The sequence below is a fragment of the Diabrotica virgifera genome, chromosome 5 (genome assembly GCF_917563875.1).
Source record: "Diabrotica virgifera virgifera chromosome 5, PGI_DIABVI_V3a".
NCBI classification, from domain to species: domain Eukaryota; kingdom Metazoa; phylum Arthropoda; class Insecta; order Coleoptera; family Chrysomelidae; genus Diabrotica; species Diabrotica virgifera.
Genome location: NC_065447.1, coordinates 209,202,582 through 209,222,246, shown reverse-complemented (window position 1 = coordinate 209,222,246; position 19,665 = coordinate 209,202,582). Strand labels below are relative to the sequence as shown.

The following is a 19,665-nucleotide window of genomic DNA, read 5'->3' as shown; positions in this document are numbered from 1 at the left end:
TTTGGAAGTGTATTTCTCGAGATATTAGACAATTTCTATAATTTACCTATGGTATCAAGATAAATCGTTTTTTCCGATTATAGCGCCATCTATCCACAATTCGAAAAACTGTTTCGAGTAAAAGTTGCTTATTTTTAAGTAGGCAATCCAAATCTGCAATAACAAATGGGGAAATTTCAAACTGATATTTCAAACTACTGGCTGAAGTAGTTGTTGAAATAATTGCTGAAATTTCAAACAACTATTTAACACAGTACGGTCGAAAACGTTTGTACAAAAATATATACATTGATCAAAACGAAAAAAGAGCCACTTATAAAGACATTCGTAGTTTTGAAGTAATTCTTTTTATGATTCTATTATTTTTATTTAATTATATCTGAAGTTCTTATTAATGAACTCTAAATTTTCTTTTGAAAAAAAAATAAAAAGTGAAATGCGAAAAATTTGATTTATTTTCTTAATATCAGCGTTGCTAAAAATTGTTTTAAAACAAAACTAATAGCGTCTATGGGCTATTCTAACTCGCCGAACTTCTGCACAACGTCCAGGTATGCTTTCAATCACATTTCGAATAGTTTCTTGATCTAGTTGACGATCCTTCAAGTTCTTCCCGAGTGTATCCCAAATCTGATCAATGGGATCTAAATCTGGACTCCTCGATGGCTACTCCATAACCTGAATATTGTGGGTAATCACATAATTTTTCGCTATTCTGACCACGTGCGGTCCCGGATTATCCTGCTGAAGGATACGTTCTGGAGCCACATTTTCAGAAAATGGGACATGTGGTTCAAGAACTTCGTTAATGAACCGCTCTGCTGTCATCACCCCTCGCCGAATAACTACTAGGTCAGAGCAGCCATTTAAGATTATCCCACCCCAAACCATAATCGAACCTCTCCCAAAATCATGGGTTTCTTGACTAGTAGAATCCAAAAAGCGCTTGCTTGATCTTTTCCAGACTCTAACACATCAACATGATCTAAAGGAAATCTGAACCCGTCAGTAAACATCGCGTTTCTCCACACTCAAAAAAAATTAGTTCGTAACATTGATTAACAGTGATTATTGAATAGTATTTCGTTGTAACAACAATTTAATTTTTTGTTTCAACGAACTTTTAGACATTGAGGAATGTATTTGGTTATTGTCACAATGATTGAATAATAATTGTGAAAATAACTAGAGTATATTAATCAATAACACTCAATTTATTCAGCCAATAACTTAGTTTCGTATATTTAATAAATAATGTTAATTCTGGCAGCAATTCACTATCTTGATTTCGTAGATGACAAGCAATTACCTTGGTTTATCGTAACAACGTACAGATTTCATTAAAACAATGTACAAATGTTGTTAATATAGAGTAATATATGATTATTGTATAGATATAAATTGATTGCTGTGACAACGAATGCATTAATTAATCTACTACTGCGTTTAATAACCACAATCAATGCGTTCATGGTGGCAATAAACGTAGTTGTTGAGACAACAAATGTTTTGCTTGACCATTTGAAATGTAACGGATTTTCCTTATCGTGATACCCCTAGCTTCTCTGTGTTACAATTGTTTAAAAAATAATTATTTGTTAAACAATGCTGTTACCTCTGCCGAAGTGCCGAATAATAATTTCATTTCGTTTCCAAGTGTAGTCCGTAGTAGAAGGAAGTTTTCGTGTGTCTATTATCGTGAAATTTCGGTCAAAATATTTTTAAATTTTTTTCGAATCCTGAGAAAACTAATTAGTACTTTTGAAAATTTAAACGCAGAATAAAATATTACAGTATTATCGAGGGTCTGAAGTCCCTGAGAACTTCTATAATGATTATTTTAATAAGGCACAGGGGCGAAAATGAGAAAATTTAGTATGATTTTTAATTTCAAATATACAATTCAAAAGAAACTTTTTGTTTATTCTAAGTAACTTTCAACCCTCGGTAATGATGTAATCTTTTATTCTGCGTTTAAATTTTTCAAAAATACTTATCAGGATTCCAAAAAAGTGAATGCGTTTATAAAGAATTCGATCGATATTTTGCACCTGCGCTCTCAAAAAGGATTAAAGTGATATACATTTTTGGAATCACTATTTCAAACGCTTTTAAATGAGCTGTCACATGATGTACTTTCCCATTAAAAAAAATCAAAGTTATGCCTGTCACCTGAAGAGGGATCGTGTAAAGTTCGAAACATTGATGTTATAATATACTTTGATTATTTTAAAAATCGACCTCTCCCATCGTTTTGCTTATGTGCTAAAATACATAAGTTAATAAGGGGGGAGTTTTAACACTTATTCCAGCGCACTGTATAAGTGAAATCATCATATTATGAGGAATCACGCAGTGTAAAGTCCATTAGGTTTAGGGCAAAAAAGGACGATTTAAAAAATTATTATTAATCAATATCATACATTGGGCTAATGCATTCAGTAATTATTAATATAAAATAGGTACGTTCATAGTAGGAATGAATCAAACTGATTGTAAGAATGAATAGAATTGCTTGTAAGAATAAAGCTAAGGACACATTATTAACACGTGTCGTGTTAACACGCATTAACACGTGTCATAGAAAAATCTGTTACGTTATTTTAAATAAGATCTACACATATTATTGTGATGTGTCATCAGAAACCGACAAAACGCTTTAACACGTCTTAAAGCGTGTTTTCAATATCTAACGTGGTTAGATTTTCGTCAGTCAGAGTGTTACAGTGTGTTAATCATTAAGACAGCGCCGGGAGTTTGTTTACATATTTTATAAGTACATTTTATAGGTTTAAATATGGAGGAACAATTAGCAGAACATAATATTCACCAAATTCGTGTTTACGTTCGTTTATCGGATGAATCCAGTACTCTCTGCATTCATATCGTAGCATAAGCAATGCCGCAGAAACAGCTACCATTTCCTTTTCTTCATATAATCAATCTATCTCTTCTTCTAGATGCTCTAGTACAGCGGTTCTCAAACTTTTTGAGTCATGTACCACCTACAGTTCTTTTTATTATTTTTGGTACCACATATACAGGGTGTAACAAAAATATAGGTCATAAATTAAATCACATATTCTGGAACCAAAAATAGTTCGATTGAACCTAACTTACCCCTAGTACAAATATGCACACACAAAAAGTTACAGCCCTCTTGAAGTTACAAAATGAAAATCGAGATTTTCCGATATGTCGAAAACTATTGGAGATTTTTTAATGAAAATGTACATGTGGCATTACTATGGCAGGAAATTAGTGAAATTTGTGCACCCAAAAACATTTTATGGGGGCTTTGTTCCCTTAAACCCCCCCCCCAAACTTTTATGTACGTTCAAATTAAATTATTATTGTGGTACCGTTAGTTAAACACAATGTTTTTGAAACTTTTTTGCCTCTTATTATTTTTTCGATAAACAAGTTTTAATAGAGATGAGGCTTCTGTTTTAATATGTTTACATAACAATTTTATGGATGTTTTGTGCCTTTAAACCCCCCAAATGTTTGTGTACGTTCCAATTAAACTATTATTGTGGTACCATTAGTTGAACACAGTGTTTTTAAAACTTTTTTGCCTCTTAGTATTTTTCCGATAAGGCACCTTTTATCGAGATGTGGCTTCTTTTTAACATGGTTAAAAATATACCTCAATCTGTAATTTATAAATAAATTTTCATATTATTATCGGGTCTCTATATAATAATCTACCAATCCAAATATGTGGTGGATTTGAAAAATATTCAAAATATCTCGACTAAAAACTAGCTTTTCGAAAAATTACTAAGAGGCAAAAAGGTTTAAAAACATTGTGTTTAACTAATGGTGCCACAATGAATATTTCATTCATAGGAGATTCTGACCAATAGAAATCTACAGAAATAAAAATTAAACTGATAATTTTTGATAATTTCCCGTCGTCAAGTATATTACGTCAGATGCCCTTCGTTGCTATGAAAAAATACATTCAGTGACATTAATGACAATTAATGTTTTAAAAATGATAAAAGTGATGACTTTCAACCGTCAAATATTTATAACAACTGTGTGTTTACTTGTACTAATTTGTACTTACATAAATAAATTACAATAAAATTTTGGTTTTGAACAGTTTTATTCATGAAATAATCGCAACAAATTGCACTCGATCTCTAAAATTAATATAGAATTTTTGCCCTCGTGACACTTTGACATAATTTACTCTAATATAATAATGTACTACATTAAAACTGTCAAAGTGTCACTCGGGAAAAATTCAATAATTTTAGAGCTCCTTGCAATTACTACTGATAATTTAATTGAACGTATACAAAAGTTTGGGAGGAGGGTTTAAAGGAACAAAACTCCCATAAAATTTTTATGAGGTGCACAAATTTCACTATATTTTTTTTAAGATTTTCACATGTCCGTTTTCAATAAGAAAACTCAAATAGTTTTCGATATATTGGAAAAAATCGATTTTTATTTTGTAACTTCAAAGGGCTGTAACTTTTTTTATATGCCCATTTGTACTAAGGTAAGTTAGGTTCAATCGAACTATTTTTGGTCCCAGAATATGTGATTTAATTTATGACCTGTATTTTTGTTACCCCTGTATTTTTATAGTGTATTATGAAGACTTACTAAGTACTACTATTTTAATTTTTTTTGTGTTTTGTGTACCACCGCAAGTAATGAAATGTACCACCAGTGGTACATGTACCACAGATTGAGAATCGCTGCTCTAGTATATTGTAAGTACTATTTCACTAGTTTAAGAACATCAAAATGTCAGCATAACACATGTTTTGCAACACAGATATGTGTCCGGCCTATCTGATATGTCGCATTCTGACGTGCCGTATTGACACGTGTTAACACGACACGTGTTAATAATGTGTCCTTAGCTTAACCGTATTTATTGTGGGAATGAACGGAATTAATTGTAAGAATAAACGGAAATAATTGTAGAAATAAACGGAAATAATTGTAGAAATAAACGAAATACGTTAGGAGAAATAACACTGTTATTGACACAACGAATAGTCTTCGTCGGTTACAATTAACGACGTTGTTGTTTCAATGAATATTGTTCGTTGACTCAATGAACAGAGTTCGTAATATCAATAAAGTGATATTATGGTATACATAATGAATGTTCATCATGAATGAGTTGATGAACATCGCTTTGTTGTTCCAATAAAACCAAGAATTGGACAAATTTTAAGTATTACGTTTGTTGTCTGAATTAACATTTTTATTGATATTACGTACCTTTTTCATTGAGTGCATTGTGCCATGGTCTAAATCATGTGTTCTTCTACACACAAGGTCTGGCTCTACGATGTGCACGGGTCAAAAGAGGTACTCTAGCTGGCCTTTTTGCTGCTTTCAACCCATGTTCGTGAAGCTGATTACGTATAATTTGAGTATTTATTCTTGTACCCGTAGCTTCTACAAACTCATTTTTTAGCATTCGTGCAGTACTTCGACGATTTTTGATGGCCCGTAGTTGTAAAGGTCGATGCTCTCTAGCTGTAGTTGCCTTGCACGATGCGTATAAGGTTGTCTTCTAATATAGGTCTGGATCCCGCGTATGAAAAAAAAGTTGATTAATAGCAAGCTGAAAATTTGTTAATAGCTTAAGGGTGTCTAGTCGAATAAACTTTGATATGTGTGAACACTGGAACAGGGGAAGTTTTAATTGTGGAACAGGTTAAAAATTTGGAACGGTCACAGCACGAAAACGGCACATTTATTTTGTCCGACAGAACAGACTTAAACTCTTCGAACAGAGATTAAACTCTCATGCAAAAATCAGACTGCTACTTTTCACCAAATGGGTGTTTTAATGAGTGGAACATGTAGAATATGTCAAATGACAGGAATTATGACAGGTAATAAATAGCAGTCTGATTTTTTCATGAGAGTTTAATCTCTGTTCGGAGAGTTTAAGTCTATTCTGTCGGACAAAATAAATGTGCCGTTTTCGTGCTGTGACCGTTCCAAATTTTTAACCTGTTCCACAATTAAAACTGCCCCTGTTTCAATGTTCCCATATATCAAAGTTTATTCGACTAGACACCCTTAAGGTATTAACAAATTTTCAGCTTGCTATTAATCAACTTTTTTTTCATACGCGGGATCCAGACCTAATAGCTTCATACATTCCATGTCTGGTCCAGACTCTATCTCGGCACGACCAGTTTTTAACATTTCTGTTGTACGACCTCTTGAGTAGCTTTCTTAAATTTTAGTTATTGTCCTAGGAAACTAAATTTCTGTGGGATACACTCTGCGACTTCGGGGCCTTCCAAGCACATCAAAATACATCAGTAATTCTTAATACCTTTAACGTAAATGTCGCCAGAAAGTCAATAACGGAATAAATGTGATTCCAAAATGTTATCTTTAGCTTACTTTATTTATTACCAGAAAAAGAAGAGAAGAAACTTGTATTTTTTTTCATTTATAAAAACTATAGGTGTCTACTGGGTAACGTACATAAATAAATAACTCTGGTGAATGTAGAAATTTCTCAAGAGAATAGCTTAGACGGACTTTAAACTACGAGTATATTTTGTTTATAATTGTTAACTCTATCAATTAATAATAAAATGACTGTGCTACCAATACAATCAATTATTTCATATGGACCTTCAATTTATTGTTATAGTCCAGAAAGCCACTGCGCATCCGCTAGGAAAAATATTCTGATTCGGATTCTTACTCAAAAAGCACTCCTTTTAACAAATTTGCATGTTGCCAGGACCAAAAGGTGGTCAAAAATTTTAACGTTTTTTTTTTTTGTTTTTTTCCTAAAATTATTTTTTTGCATGGAAAAAAGCTTTTTAGGTTTTTTGGATCATTCCAAACAAAAAAGGTCTTAAGTGACTTTTCTCTAAAAATGATAGTTTTTGACATATATGCGATTAAAAATTGAAAAATTGCGAAATCGGCCATTTTTAACCCTCAAAAACTATGTGAAAAACTGAAAATCTGAATGTTGCCATGGTAGGTAGATATTCTTTAAACATCGATTGATGAAATCCCGAAGAGTTTTTTGCAATACAATATTCAAAAGTCCTTTGTATTTTAATTGCTAATCAAGCGTGCGCTACACTATTTTCCACCGACAGTATGGTGCAAATGAAAGGAATAAATTCGTTATTTCGTAAACCGGCGACTTTAGAAAAATCCCGAAAAAGGTCGATTTTTATTTTTAAGTTATGATATTGTGTCATATATGGTATACTAGTGACCTCATCCGTCTGGGCGTGATGACGTAATCGATGATTTTTTAAATGAGAATAGGGGTCGTGTGGTAGCTCATTTGAAAGGTTCTTCAATTCTCTATTCAGTAATGTAAACATTTACATAATTATTTATACAGGGTGTCCTTCTACTTCTTTTTTTGTCAAATAATTTAATTTAATAAAAAGTTTTTGGGCACCCTGTATAAATAATTATGTAAATGTTTACATTACTGAATATAGAATTGAAGAACCTTTCAAATGAGCTAGCATACGACCCCTATTCTCATTTAAAAAAATCATCGATTACGTCATCACGTCCAGATGGATGACGTCACTAGTATACCATATATGCCACAATATCATAACTTAGAAATAAAAATCGACCCATTTCGGGATTTTTCCTTGGGCAGGCCGCACATCAAAGAAACATGAAACGTACATCACGTTTCATGGAAATAAAACACTGCTAAATAAATAAACGTCCGGCCATTTATGAAACTCTCCGAAAACAAAAATGTTTATGAGCATGAATCACACTCGTTTCATTGGTAGGCGGACTTCAAGATTTGTTTAGCCGTGTTTTATTTTCATGAAACGTGTTTTACGTTTCATGTTTCATGTTTTACGTTTCATGTTTCGTTGGTGTGCGGCTTGCCTTAAAGTCGCCGGTTTACGAAATAACGAATTTATTCCTTTCATTTGCACCATACTGTCGCATGTCGGTGGAAAATAGTCTCGCGCAAAATTTTCGACCACCTTTTGGTCCTGGCAACATGCAAATTTGTTAAAAGGAGTCCTTTTTGAGTAAGATTGTGCAAAAAATCCGAATCAGAATATTTTTCCTAGCGGATGCGCAGTGGCTTTCTGGACTATTAGGTAATTTAGAAAAATGCATCACATTCATAATTAATGAAATAGTTATTTATGAAACAGTTCGTGAAGTATGCTTTTTGCGAACGCACGCGATGTTTAGAGTACGAGCGACAGCGTAGCGAGTGCTATAAAAGTCAGTTAACGCTATCAAAAAAAGTCATGCGCAAGTTTGCGGCGTCTCCAAGAAAATATATCATGCTCTGTGAAGGGCCTTGCAAATAATCCACAGTTACATACAAGGTATTCGATATTTTCAGCAAGACGGTGCACCGCCTCATTACGGATTGCAAGTTCGTGAGTTTCTAAATGACCAGTTTAGTGATTGGAGAGAAAGGAGAGACACAATTGAACGGCCCGCGCTTTCACCGTGATTTTGCCTTGTGGGGAGTACTAAAAGTTAAAGTTTTTGCCAATTTGAAGTTCTTTGTGCCTACTTGGAAGTCTGTAAAAAGACTTGGTTCACTGTGTTGCCAAAAATGCATTGATGGTGAAGGTGGTTTACATTTTGAACATAAAATATAAAGCATGCAATTCTTTGTACCTACTTATTTAAAATAAACGTCTTTTTACTTCAGTTATTTTTACTTTTTAATATACAAAACGGTTAACTGACTTTTGGTCCACCCGGTATTTTATCTTCGACAAACAAATAAAAAAACTGTAACTCTTCGTCACTGGAATTCATTTCTATTCTACAATTTTTAGAACTTTGACATTCAAAAATTCTAACTTCTTTCAAACCACAAAACTGTCAAAACTTTTGTTGTACCTAATTTGTTGCTCACATGTCATCACCATGACAACGCGAAAGTTAAGGATATTTGATTATATGAAAGTGTGCCATTATATGAAAACAGTGCGAAAAAGTAAATCCCATTTAAAATACATTGTTACTTCACGCACAATTGAAATCCTTCACCCACTGCTATCTATAATGACAGTTTTCACAAACTAAAAACTTATACGTACATAATATGAGATAGAGTAGATAAAAGCATTTTTCAAATATAGTGTGTGCACACACAGTTAAAGATTACTATGACCGACCCTGTAGTAATAATAAATTTTATACCTCTAGCAGGCAAATATAAAGCGGATTTTGCTCCTACATGGCAGAAATTGAGCTTTGGGATTCCGTGGGATGTTTATACCTTCTCTCCTCATAATGTACGGAAATAAATGAAATATCTTGTAGTAAAAGATCTAAGGAATGGAATGCAGAATATCTATCTCATTAAAATGAATTCCTAGGTGCGGTTTTCAAGGTGTTTGAATGTTACTTCTTCACGATTTCTTTCCGGAATTCGTGAAAATGGAACGACACCTTTGAAAATTCCGTTTTATTAAAACTCACCCTTTAACAGTATATGAATTTGTATAAATATTGTAAATGAGGTGAAACTAGAGGTGAAACCTACTTACATCGTGGAAAAATTCAGAGAATTTAATATTTCCACATTTCGAAATCTCCTTTTCTAAGGAGTAAGACCTAAAAGTGACATAAAACTTATACGGGGTGACTCATTAAGAATGTCCAATCTCTGAGTTGTAGATCCTAGACCTCAAAGTATTAAGATTTAACCCATATCAATTAAATAAAATGTGCCTCGATACTGAGTTACAGGGTGTAACTATTTTTACCCAGTACTTTAAAACTATTTGAGATATCCTTGTCATACTTTGCAGAAAGTGTAGTTACCGTACACCCAGGCCCGCGCCGTCCATAAGGGCGAAGGGGGGCGGAGCCCCCCGGCGCCATATTCAAAAGGCGCCAGTAGGAGCCGAAAACAATTTTTTACAAGACCGAAATTACCAGAAATATTAGTAATATTTTATTATCTTGTAAAATTTAAAACTTACCAATCGTAGGTAGGTATAAAAATGGCAGTAAGTATTAATTTGTTCCCATAATTGTACAAACCCTAATTTCTCTTATTAAACTGAACCATATTTGTTCTCTGGTGGTGTAATCGTTGTGTTTTGTAAATATTTATAGTATTCATAATAATTTATCGGTAGGTATATTAGTTTCCTAAACACATAACAAATAGTTTGTAGGTATTCGCTCCGTGCATGACTGACGCAACACTTAGCTTCACCAGGACCTCGATTTTTTACCATTCGCTTCGTTATCGATCATTCGCTATCTGTACACTAAACAGATACGAAGCGAATACGTTTGATAACGAAGCGAAGGGTCAAAAACCTAGGTCCTGACCTTTTTAGATCTCACAAGTTGACGTTAAGCATATGATAAATAGATAACATTAATTTACCATTTTTTATAAAATTTGTTATACCAACAATGCCAATGACATTACAAAGATAGCTCCAATAATGTCATTTTCGCCACTACTTACGCTGACTTCGTTTCTAGGTACCCCCACCATAGTCACGCACGGAGCGAATACCGAATACCGATTCTAGTCCATTCACTTACAATAAAATATTGCAAAACTTCCGAATTTTAAAGAACCGCTTGGCTTGACATGAAGTTTTGCATACACATAGCTAACCTGCCAAATAAGAAAGTGATATTGTGCTGATAAATATGTGCTTTTGCCCTAGGGGTGACTTTCACCCCTTCTCGGGTGTGAAAAAGTATACGTTTAAAACAAGTCCGGAAATTAATAAACTGACAAATTCTAAGCAACTTTTGTTGTATAGAGTTTTTTCACTAAGCCAATACTTTTCGAGTTATTTGCGAGTGCATATGTACATTTTTCAACAAACAAAAACACGTTTAGAAACCCACGATAAGCACTTTTCGGGGAAAACTCATCATAATTTGTTTATTTTTGTTTTTTAAAAAAGTTTCTACCATTAAAAGTAAGTAAGTAAAAGTTACACTCAAAATAAAGTTGGTCCCTTTTTTTTGGTAAAAAATCGTGAAAATCACCCCCTAATTAGCATCCTAAATGAAATTGACCGTTACCGCTTCACAAGTTACTTTACTTATGTATTATTTCTATTATCTGTGAGTTTCGTCGGTTCAAAGTGCTTATTTTTGAAAGGGCTGTAGTTGAAACGGCTTGAACGAGTCCCTAATCACGAGAGTATGCAAATTTTGAACAGCCATAACTTATTATAGTCTAATCTGTCCAATCAACATTTTCTCGTGGAATTTTGAGAATCAAGGTCGATTTCAGGGTACGGTAGATTTTAGCCTTTGTCAAAATCTACCCTACGCCGAAGCGGGCTTTTGTCCTGGGGTGAAAACAACCCCGTCTAGTGGATGAAAATATTTTTAATCAAAATAACTATGAAAGTCGATATATTGACCAATTCTGAGTAAATTTTATTCTATAAATTTTTTTTGGAAAGTTGATACTTTGAAAGTTATTAGAACCGAATTATGAGAACCTTCAATCTCAAATAACTCGAACGTGGTGAAATTTTTTTGGAAAAACAAGAGGCATCTTTTATAGGTCATTAAAAGAATATAAGTTATTCATGAAAAACGGTCATAAAACCTGAGTTTTTTCAATGAAAAATGCTCGCTTTCAATCGCTAATAACTTGGACATTATCAACTTTGCAAAAATAATTTATATAACAAAATTTACTTAGAATTGGTCAATCTAACGACTTCCATAGTTATTTTGATTGAAAAATTTTCATTCCCTAGATGGGGTTGTTTTCACCCCCAGGGCAAAAGCCCGGTTCGGCATAGGGTAGATTTTGAAGAAGAGGATCAACCGAGCTTAAATCCAAATTTTCATTAAAATCGGTGTTGATTCTCAAAATTCCACGGTTTTACATGTTTTTACCGCTGATTAACCAATTTTTGTCTTACAGAAAAACAAAAAATCCAAAATATTCAGAAAAGCAAAACGTACATTTTTTTACTCTTTGAGATTTTTAGTATCACTAATAATTTTTAAATTTTTCTGAAAAAAATGTAATTTTTTCAAAATTAAAAAAAAATACTTTAAAACCATTTTTTTTAAAAGCACTTTGAACCGATGAAACTTAGTTGTAATGAGTTTACCCCGAAAAGTGCTTCATTTTTTGTTTATTTCTCGTTGAAATAGGTATTTAATTTGGAATTTGACGAATAAGAACCTAGTTTTCATTAGTTACAATTCTGCTTCATCTGGGTCTACTGACTTCATGCATACACCATTTTTTTCACTTTTTTAAAAGCTATATTTTTGCTAAGAATGTTTTTTGGATAAAATACTTTTTGAGTTATTTGCGAAAAACGTGTTTTTTTTTGTTGAAAAATGGACATATTCACGCGCAAATAATCGAAAAGTATTGACTTAGTGAAAAAACTCTATACAACAAAAGTGACTTAGAATTAGTCAGTTTATCCATTTCCTTACTTATTTTAAACGTATAGTTTTTCACCCCCAAGAAGGGGTAAAACTAACCCTCAGAGCAAAAGCCACACATCGGTACAATATCACTTTTTTTCTTTGACATGTAAGCTACGCTTATGCCAAATTTCATTTCAATCCAAGCGGTGCTTTAAAATCCGGAGCAAAAACCGTGAGTAAATGGACTTCTTACAAGGGGAGGAGGAAAGGGGCGCCTAAAATTACTTGCCCCGGGGCGCTTGAAAGCCTTGGCGCGGCCCTGCGTACACCCTACTAAATTATGATAAACAAACATTTCTAGCTACTACCAAAGGCAGGGTACAGTGAATGGTTTACCCTTCCCAAATTCTACGCCACCATATTTCAAGACTATTCAGGTGACTTTGTAGTATCTTGAGGCTAGGGTCGGATTTATGTGGCAGGCCATTAGGTCACTTAGGTCAGTGTCATCGGCATATTATGTTGCAATTGTTGTACGATCAGAAGTTGGTATGTCTGTTGTAAACAGGAGGTACAGCGTGGGTCCAAGAACCTTGAGACACGCCAGCGTGGATGGGATGTAGACTAGTGAGGGCCTTTCCAAGTTTTATCTGGAACGACCTTTCGGTCAGATATGATTGTAGGAGCATGCAGATTGTATGAAGCAGTTGTCTCTTAAGTTTTAATGCCTTTATGCCATACGTTATCGAAGGCTTGGGAGACATCAAGGGAGGCTGCTGTAAAAGGGTCAAAAAACGAAGGTGAAATTAAATCAGTCACTCCAAAAGAAGTGGCCATGAAATAAGAAATCATCAATATCACAAAGGCACCTGGTTATTTATTGACTAAATGTCAAACAGCAATATTTAAAAAAAATACAGGATGTGTCAGAAAGGTAGGTCATAAATTAAATCACATATTCTGGAACCAAAAATAGTTCTATTGAACTTATCTTACCTCAGTACAAAGAGTGCGCCCTTTGAAGTTGCAAAATGAATTTTTGAAGTTATACTTCTTTAGGCACGAGGGTATTAGTCACTCAAACGTTATACGGGATCTGATTGGGTGTTAAAATCATCTGTCAATAATTGTTCAATATGGAGATTATGGATAAACAAATGTTGTGTATATTAGTTTTTATTGTTGTGATGGCAGAAAAAAAAGCAAGTTTATAATTGTAGTGACTTTTTAAATAGTTTTTAAAAGCGACAGGTACGTAATAATTATAAATGTTTAAGTATCCTAATAAAAAATTACATATGTACCTACCTATTTGGAAAATTTAAAATGAATCTACCAAAATAGTATGTAATACTTTGATTTACATAATTTGATTACCATCAAAATTTCTACCAATATTCACCTAATATATTCACCAATTCACCGAGATGAAAATAATAAAATACTAGTTCACGAAAAGGATGTCAAAAAGAGATGGAGAAAGTACTTTGGCAGCTATTAAATGAAGAATTTGACAGACAGCCTGTGGAGCCAACGGAGACAGTAGCAGCAATGGTCACCAAAATAAAAAACGAGGAAGTGGCTCAAGCACTTCAAAAAATAAAGAAAGGAAAAGCGGTAGGACCAGATGATATTCCTGGGGAAGTATGAAAAGCATTGGGAGAGACAGGAACAAGGTGTCTAGTACGTTTATTTAATAGAATTATGGAAGTTGTACAAATGCCAGACGAATGGAGAAGCAGTATACTAGTACCTGTATACAAAAACAAGGGAGATATACAGCAGTGTACAAACTACAGAGCTATAAAACTGCTTAGACACACCAAGAAAATATGGGAGAGAGTAATTGATAGACGGATACGTAAAGAGACCGACATATCCGAGAATCAATTTGGCTTTATGCAGGGCAGATCAACAACAGACGCAATTTTCATTATAAGGCAGTTGATGGAAAAATACAGGAGTAAAGAAACAAACGCTCATATAGTATTCATTGATCTTGAGAAAGCATACATATGATACGAGTTCCTCGAAAGATTCTGTGGTGTGCACTCAATAAGAAAGGAGTCCCTGGTGAATATGTAAAGATTGTGAGGGATAAGTATGAGAGAGTAACGACTAGTGTTAGGACAGGTGTGGGAGAGACTGATAAATTTCATGCGAAAGTAGGATTGCACCAAGGCTCGGTGCTTAGTCCGTATTTATTCTCATTAGTATTGTACCAGATAACAGCGAAACTACAGGGTAACATTCCATGGTGCTTAATGTATGCTGATGATGTCGTGTTAGTAGGATATAGTGAAAGAGACTTATACCAAAAACTGGAACAGTGGACACGAGCTCTGGAGGAAAGAGGTTTAAAGCTTAGTAGGACTTAGTAGGACAAAAAGTATTTGGAATGTTCATTTAAAGATGGAGTTACTACAAATAAAACGGTATTTTTGGATGGTGAACTGATTGTAAAAAGCAATAGTTTTAAGTACCTGGGATCGGTATTACAGAGCAATGGAGAAATAGATGGAGATGCATGCAGTAGAATTAGGGCTAGATGGATGAAGTGGAAGGAAGCGAGTGGTGTCGTGTGTGACAGAAAAGTTCCAATGAAGCTGAAAGGAAAATTCTATAAAACAGCCATAAGACCGGCTATGATGTACGGAACTGAATGTTGGGCATTGAAAAAGAAAGAGGATCAACTAATGCATGTGGCGGAGATGAGAATGCTTAGATGGATGAGTGGAGTGACAAGAAAGGATAAAATTAAAAATGAGTATATTAGGGGAATTCTAGGTGTGGCAGCAATTGATACCAAAATGAGAGAGCATAGGTTGAGATGGTTTGGTCATGTTCAACGTCGAGACGTTAATCATCCAATACGACGAGTAGCTGAAGTGCAGATTCCTGGAAGGAGTAGGAGAGGAAGACCAAAGAAGACGTGAGGGGAGAAGAGTAGGCAGGACATGTCGGTAAAGGGGATTAATATTGATATGACCCAGGATAGAATTGTGTGGAGAAATGCAATTAGGGAAGCCTACCCCGCATAGGGATAAGGCAAAGAGAATGATGATGATGATTCACCTAATATATTGTTATTCCACAAAATATTCCTTAATTTCCACAAAAATCAAACTAATTTGAAAAAATTCATATAAACTGTCAAAAAGTTTATGGTGTAAACGTTCAGTTGGTGTATATTCCCAGATGACAGATACGCGAAGGTGGCGCAATGGGAAAGCACTTCGATTTTCTATCGGCGGGATCGACGGGAAGCGGGTTCGATCCCCAATGCAAATTACTATTTTTTTTACATTGTATGATTGTAAGTATATTATTATATAATTTTTTTCAGAAAATACGTATTTAGTTAAAATTTTTGGCAACAAGTATTGTTCAGAAATCATTTCTTTGTGGCATTTTTCAATGTGTTTGTATGTATTTTATTCTTTTATTTTTTTAATTTTTGGTATTGTTTTAATAAAAATTTTTGGAAAGTGGTAAGTATTAAAATTAGTTTAATAGTTAAATTAAATATAAATAAACTGTTTAAAGTATATTGATTTCGTTGAAATCATATAATAGAAGTATAACTTCTTACGTGCGTACAAAGTACACACATTCTCTTTTTTTTTCAATATATCTAAAGCCTAAATATCTAAGATAGACTTTTGTGCATCCCATAAAAATTATTTTATGGCGGTTTTGTTCCCTTAAATACCTCTCCCCCTCTTCCAATGTTTGTGTACGTTTCAATTAAAATTTATTCTTGTGGTAACATTAGTTAAACACAATGTTTTTAAAACTTGTTGCCCCTTAGTACTTTTTTTTTTCGTTAAGCCAGTTGTTATTGAGACACTTTGAAATTTATATTATCAAATTGTACTAAGGTAAGTTAGGTTCAATCGAACTATTTTTGGTCCCAGGATATGTGATTTAATTTATGAGTTACCTTTTTGTTACACCCTGTATATAGCGCCATTGCTATCAAATGACAAGAATGTGCTAGCAAAAGTGGCTTTTTGGCACTAATTTTATTAGGCTAATTTAAATCTAGGAATGTTGTAACTGACTAACTATATTTTAATGTTTTAACTAGTATCAACATGCCAATATTTTCACTATGTTTCTTATGTTTTAGGCATGTACTATGGAGTCAGCATATGCCTTGTTTCATTTGCTTCGGCTCTTTCCGTGGTTACCTTAAATATATACCACCGTGGTGTTAGAGGATCTGCTGTTCCCAGGATACTACGGACTCTAGTTTTAGAAAAAATGGCCCCTTTAGTTTTTATGAAATTCGAAAATCACCACACACCGATACAGGTGAGGTCCCTAGACAAATAATAAGGTATTTTAACTTAACAAAATATCAGCTTTTTTTAAGTGAATATTTCTTATCGTTCAGTATGGAATTTTGACGGAACTAAAATCGTATTTGGCGTCATTCAAAAATCGTGACCCAGTGGTAACCTTGCGGTATATCGTGCTATACACATCTTTTTTTTTATTACATATTTTAATTTACAATCTGCTTCATCGAAGCTATAAGTAAATAGTTTGAATGTTAAATACATGAGGGAGAAGCTGCCCTGTGACAACCCAATTATAATTTTTACATTAGATCATAATATATTTATTTAATTTATTAAATCTGTTGGCCATAGTTTCTTCAGTCGTCTTGCGAATTCGGGAGGAGTGTTTAGCAGTCTTGCTTCATCATTTGGATGACTTCTCAGTCCATCAACGTAGCTCTTTGTGATCCTTTGAATTTCTTCCTCTACCAAAGGTATAGCTGAGTCCTCGTGTAGGGTTTTATTGCTTACATACCAGGGTGCGTTGAATATCTTCCTCAATATTTTTGATTGGACTCTTTGTATTATCTTGATATTTGATGGCTTTGAGCAACCCCAGAGTTAACACCATGGGTCCAAATTGGTTTTATCATAGTTTTATACAGGAGCAGTTTATTTTCAATATTGAATTTTGACATTCGACCAATAAGCCAGCTCATTTGTCGTATTTTGATGTTGATCTGGGTTGTCTTGGCTTGAATGTGCGGCTTCCATGTTATCCTTTTGTCAAGGGTTAGTCCCAAATATTTGACTTGTGTGTTGACTGGTAATTGTGTATAATTTAATGTTATTATTGGACATACATCTCTTCAGTTTGTAAATGTAACTTGGGTTGACTTCGTTTGCTGTGTTATATTTTACTTGGAAGTAACAATCTTCAATGTAGAATTTCATAATTAGGTAGTAGGAGGTTGGAAGAATACCTTTGAGTTTGTATAGGAGTCCAGTATGTCATACCCTATCAAATGCCTTTTCTACATCTAAGAATGCCGCTGTGCAATATTTTTTTCCTCAATAGCAGTAAGGATTTTTGTTATAATTCTATGAGTTTGTTGTGTTGTGGAGTGTCTCTCTCTAAAACCAAACTGGTGTGTGTGTATTTCTACATCTAGATTAATGTCCTTCTTCAGTCTATCGAGTAGTAGTCTTTCGAAGATCTTAGACATTGTCGGCAACAAGCTGATTGGTCGATAGGATGATGTTTTATTTGGAGGTTTACCTGGTTTGTGAATCATTATTTTTTGCGCAAATTTCCATGTGATGGGGAAATATGTCAGTCTGAGTGCACTATTGTATATTGTAGTTAGCATGACCAATGCATACACATCTATACACTTATTATTTAATTATTTATTATTTATATTTTCAACAATTATATATAGGCCTTGGGCCCGCATATACAATTATTATTTATGACCACACCGTTGAAACTTTTTGTACTTGTTATTTGGGTGGAGTCGGACAAATTTTGAGCTTGGCGCATTATGGTAGTGGGGCGTTTGTCTGTCAAGCGGTGACGAAGTTGTCAATTTTATGCAAGAAAAAAATTTATTACCACATTGGTCATTCTATTTTAATCAATGGATTTTATCATATAAACAACGAAAACAATTTTGTCGGACAAAAATATTGGGGCATATGACGCGTCGGACACGCTAAATATGTCAAATTTATGAAAATAATAAATTTATTACCACATCGGTAATTTTAACGGTATCTATCATAAAACCTTTTTACAATAATGTGGTAACCTTGTCGGACAATTTTCACGGGGCATATGCGCAGTCGGACGCGCCGAAGATGTCAATTTCCTGAAAATTTTTTATTTATTACCACAGATGTCATTTTTATTTTGTACTGTTCTTTTACATGTGTAATGCATATTGGATCACTTGTCGGACAAAAATAATGGGGCGTTTTGGTACAATTAAAAGAAGAAGTAATTTTTATGCATACAGGGTGTTTGGTAAAGAAGGGGCCATAGCTTAACCTCAGGTTCCTGAGGTTAAAATAGGCCGATTTAAGCTAACTTACCTTAGTACAAAGTTTATAAGAGCCGAGATACAGGGTGTCAAAGTTAAACTTTTTTTTTATTTATTATTTAATATTTCCTGATAGTTATGAGATAACAACATGAAATTTTATATTTGGGGGTTTCTTGGGTCGAGAAATCTAAATTCCTTACCAAAAATTATGCATTGCCCAGAGGGCGTCACATATGCCTTTCAGCACTCATTTATTACGTTCAATTTTTTTTATCCCTCACTCTGTATAATTTTGACATTAAAATTTTTATTTTCCTATTAGTTTTACTTAATAAAGGTATACTTCTTTCATCTTCCTAAACTCAACCGTTTTCGAGATAAACGCATTTTAAATATGCGATACACCATCATTTTTAGCATAATATCATTGAAGTTACACCCGAAAAATAACTTAAAATTTACGAAAATAATAAATTTATTACCACATGGATAATTTTAACGGTATCTACCATAAAACCTTTTTACAATAATGTGGTAACCTTGTCGGACAGTTTTCACGGGGCATATGCGCAGTCGGACCCGCCGAAAATGTCAATTTCCTGAAATTTTTTTATTTATTACCACAGATGTTATTTTTATTTTGTACTGTTTTTTTACATGTGTAATGCATATTGGATCACTTGTCGGACAAAAATAATGGGGCGTTTTGGTACAATTTAAAAAAAATTAATTTTTATACATTTTTGACTTCATATTAAATTACGTATTTTTCGGCTCATATTACCCGTATGCGCGCCAATGGTGAATATTAAATTCTTAACTGTAGTTAAAAAATGTGCAATAACTACCTCTTAAAACCCACCAACTGGTCAACTGGTTTTAAAGCAATAAATAAATCGTCAGTTTGTCAGAAAAACTTCAACACCCCCTATCTCGGAAACGATGCATTTGTGGACATACGTTTT

The 19,665-nt window shown here is 33.7% G+C and overlaps 1 protein-coding gene across 1 annotated transcript in view; it reads left to right on the top strand.

The window, feature by feature from the left end:
• LOC126885572 (neuronal acetylcholine receptor subunit alpha-7-like) overlaps positions 1–19,665 on the top strand; it is a 360,582-nt gene that overhangs the window by 241,762 nt on the left and 99,155 nt on the right. Inside the window, exon 5 of the mRNA XM_050652162.1 lies at positions 16,502–16,686. Within this exon, the coding sequence (XP_050508119.1) occupies positions 16,502–16,686 (185 nt within the window). The remainder of the gene's footprint in view (positions 1–16,501; positions 16,687–19,665) is intronic.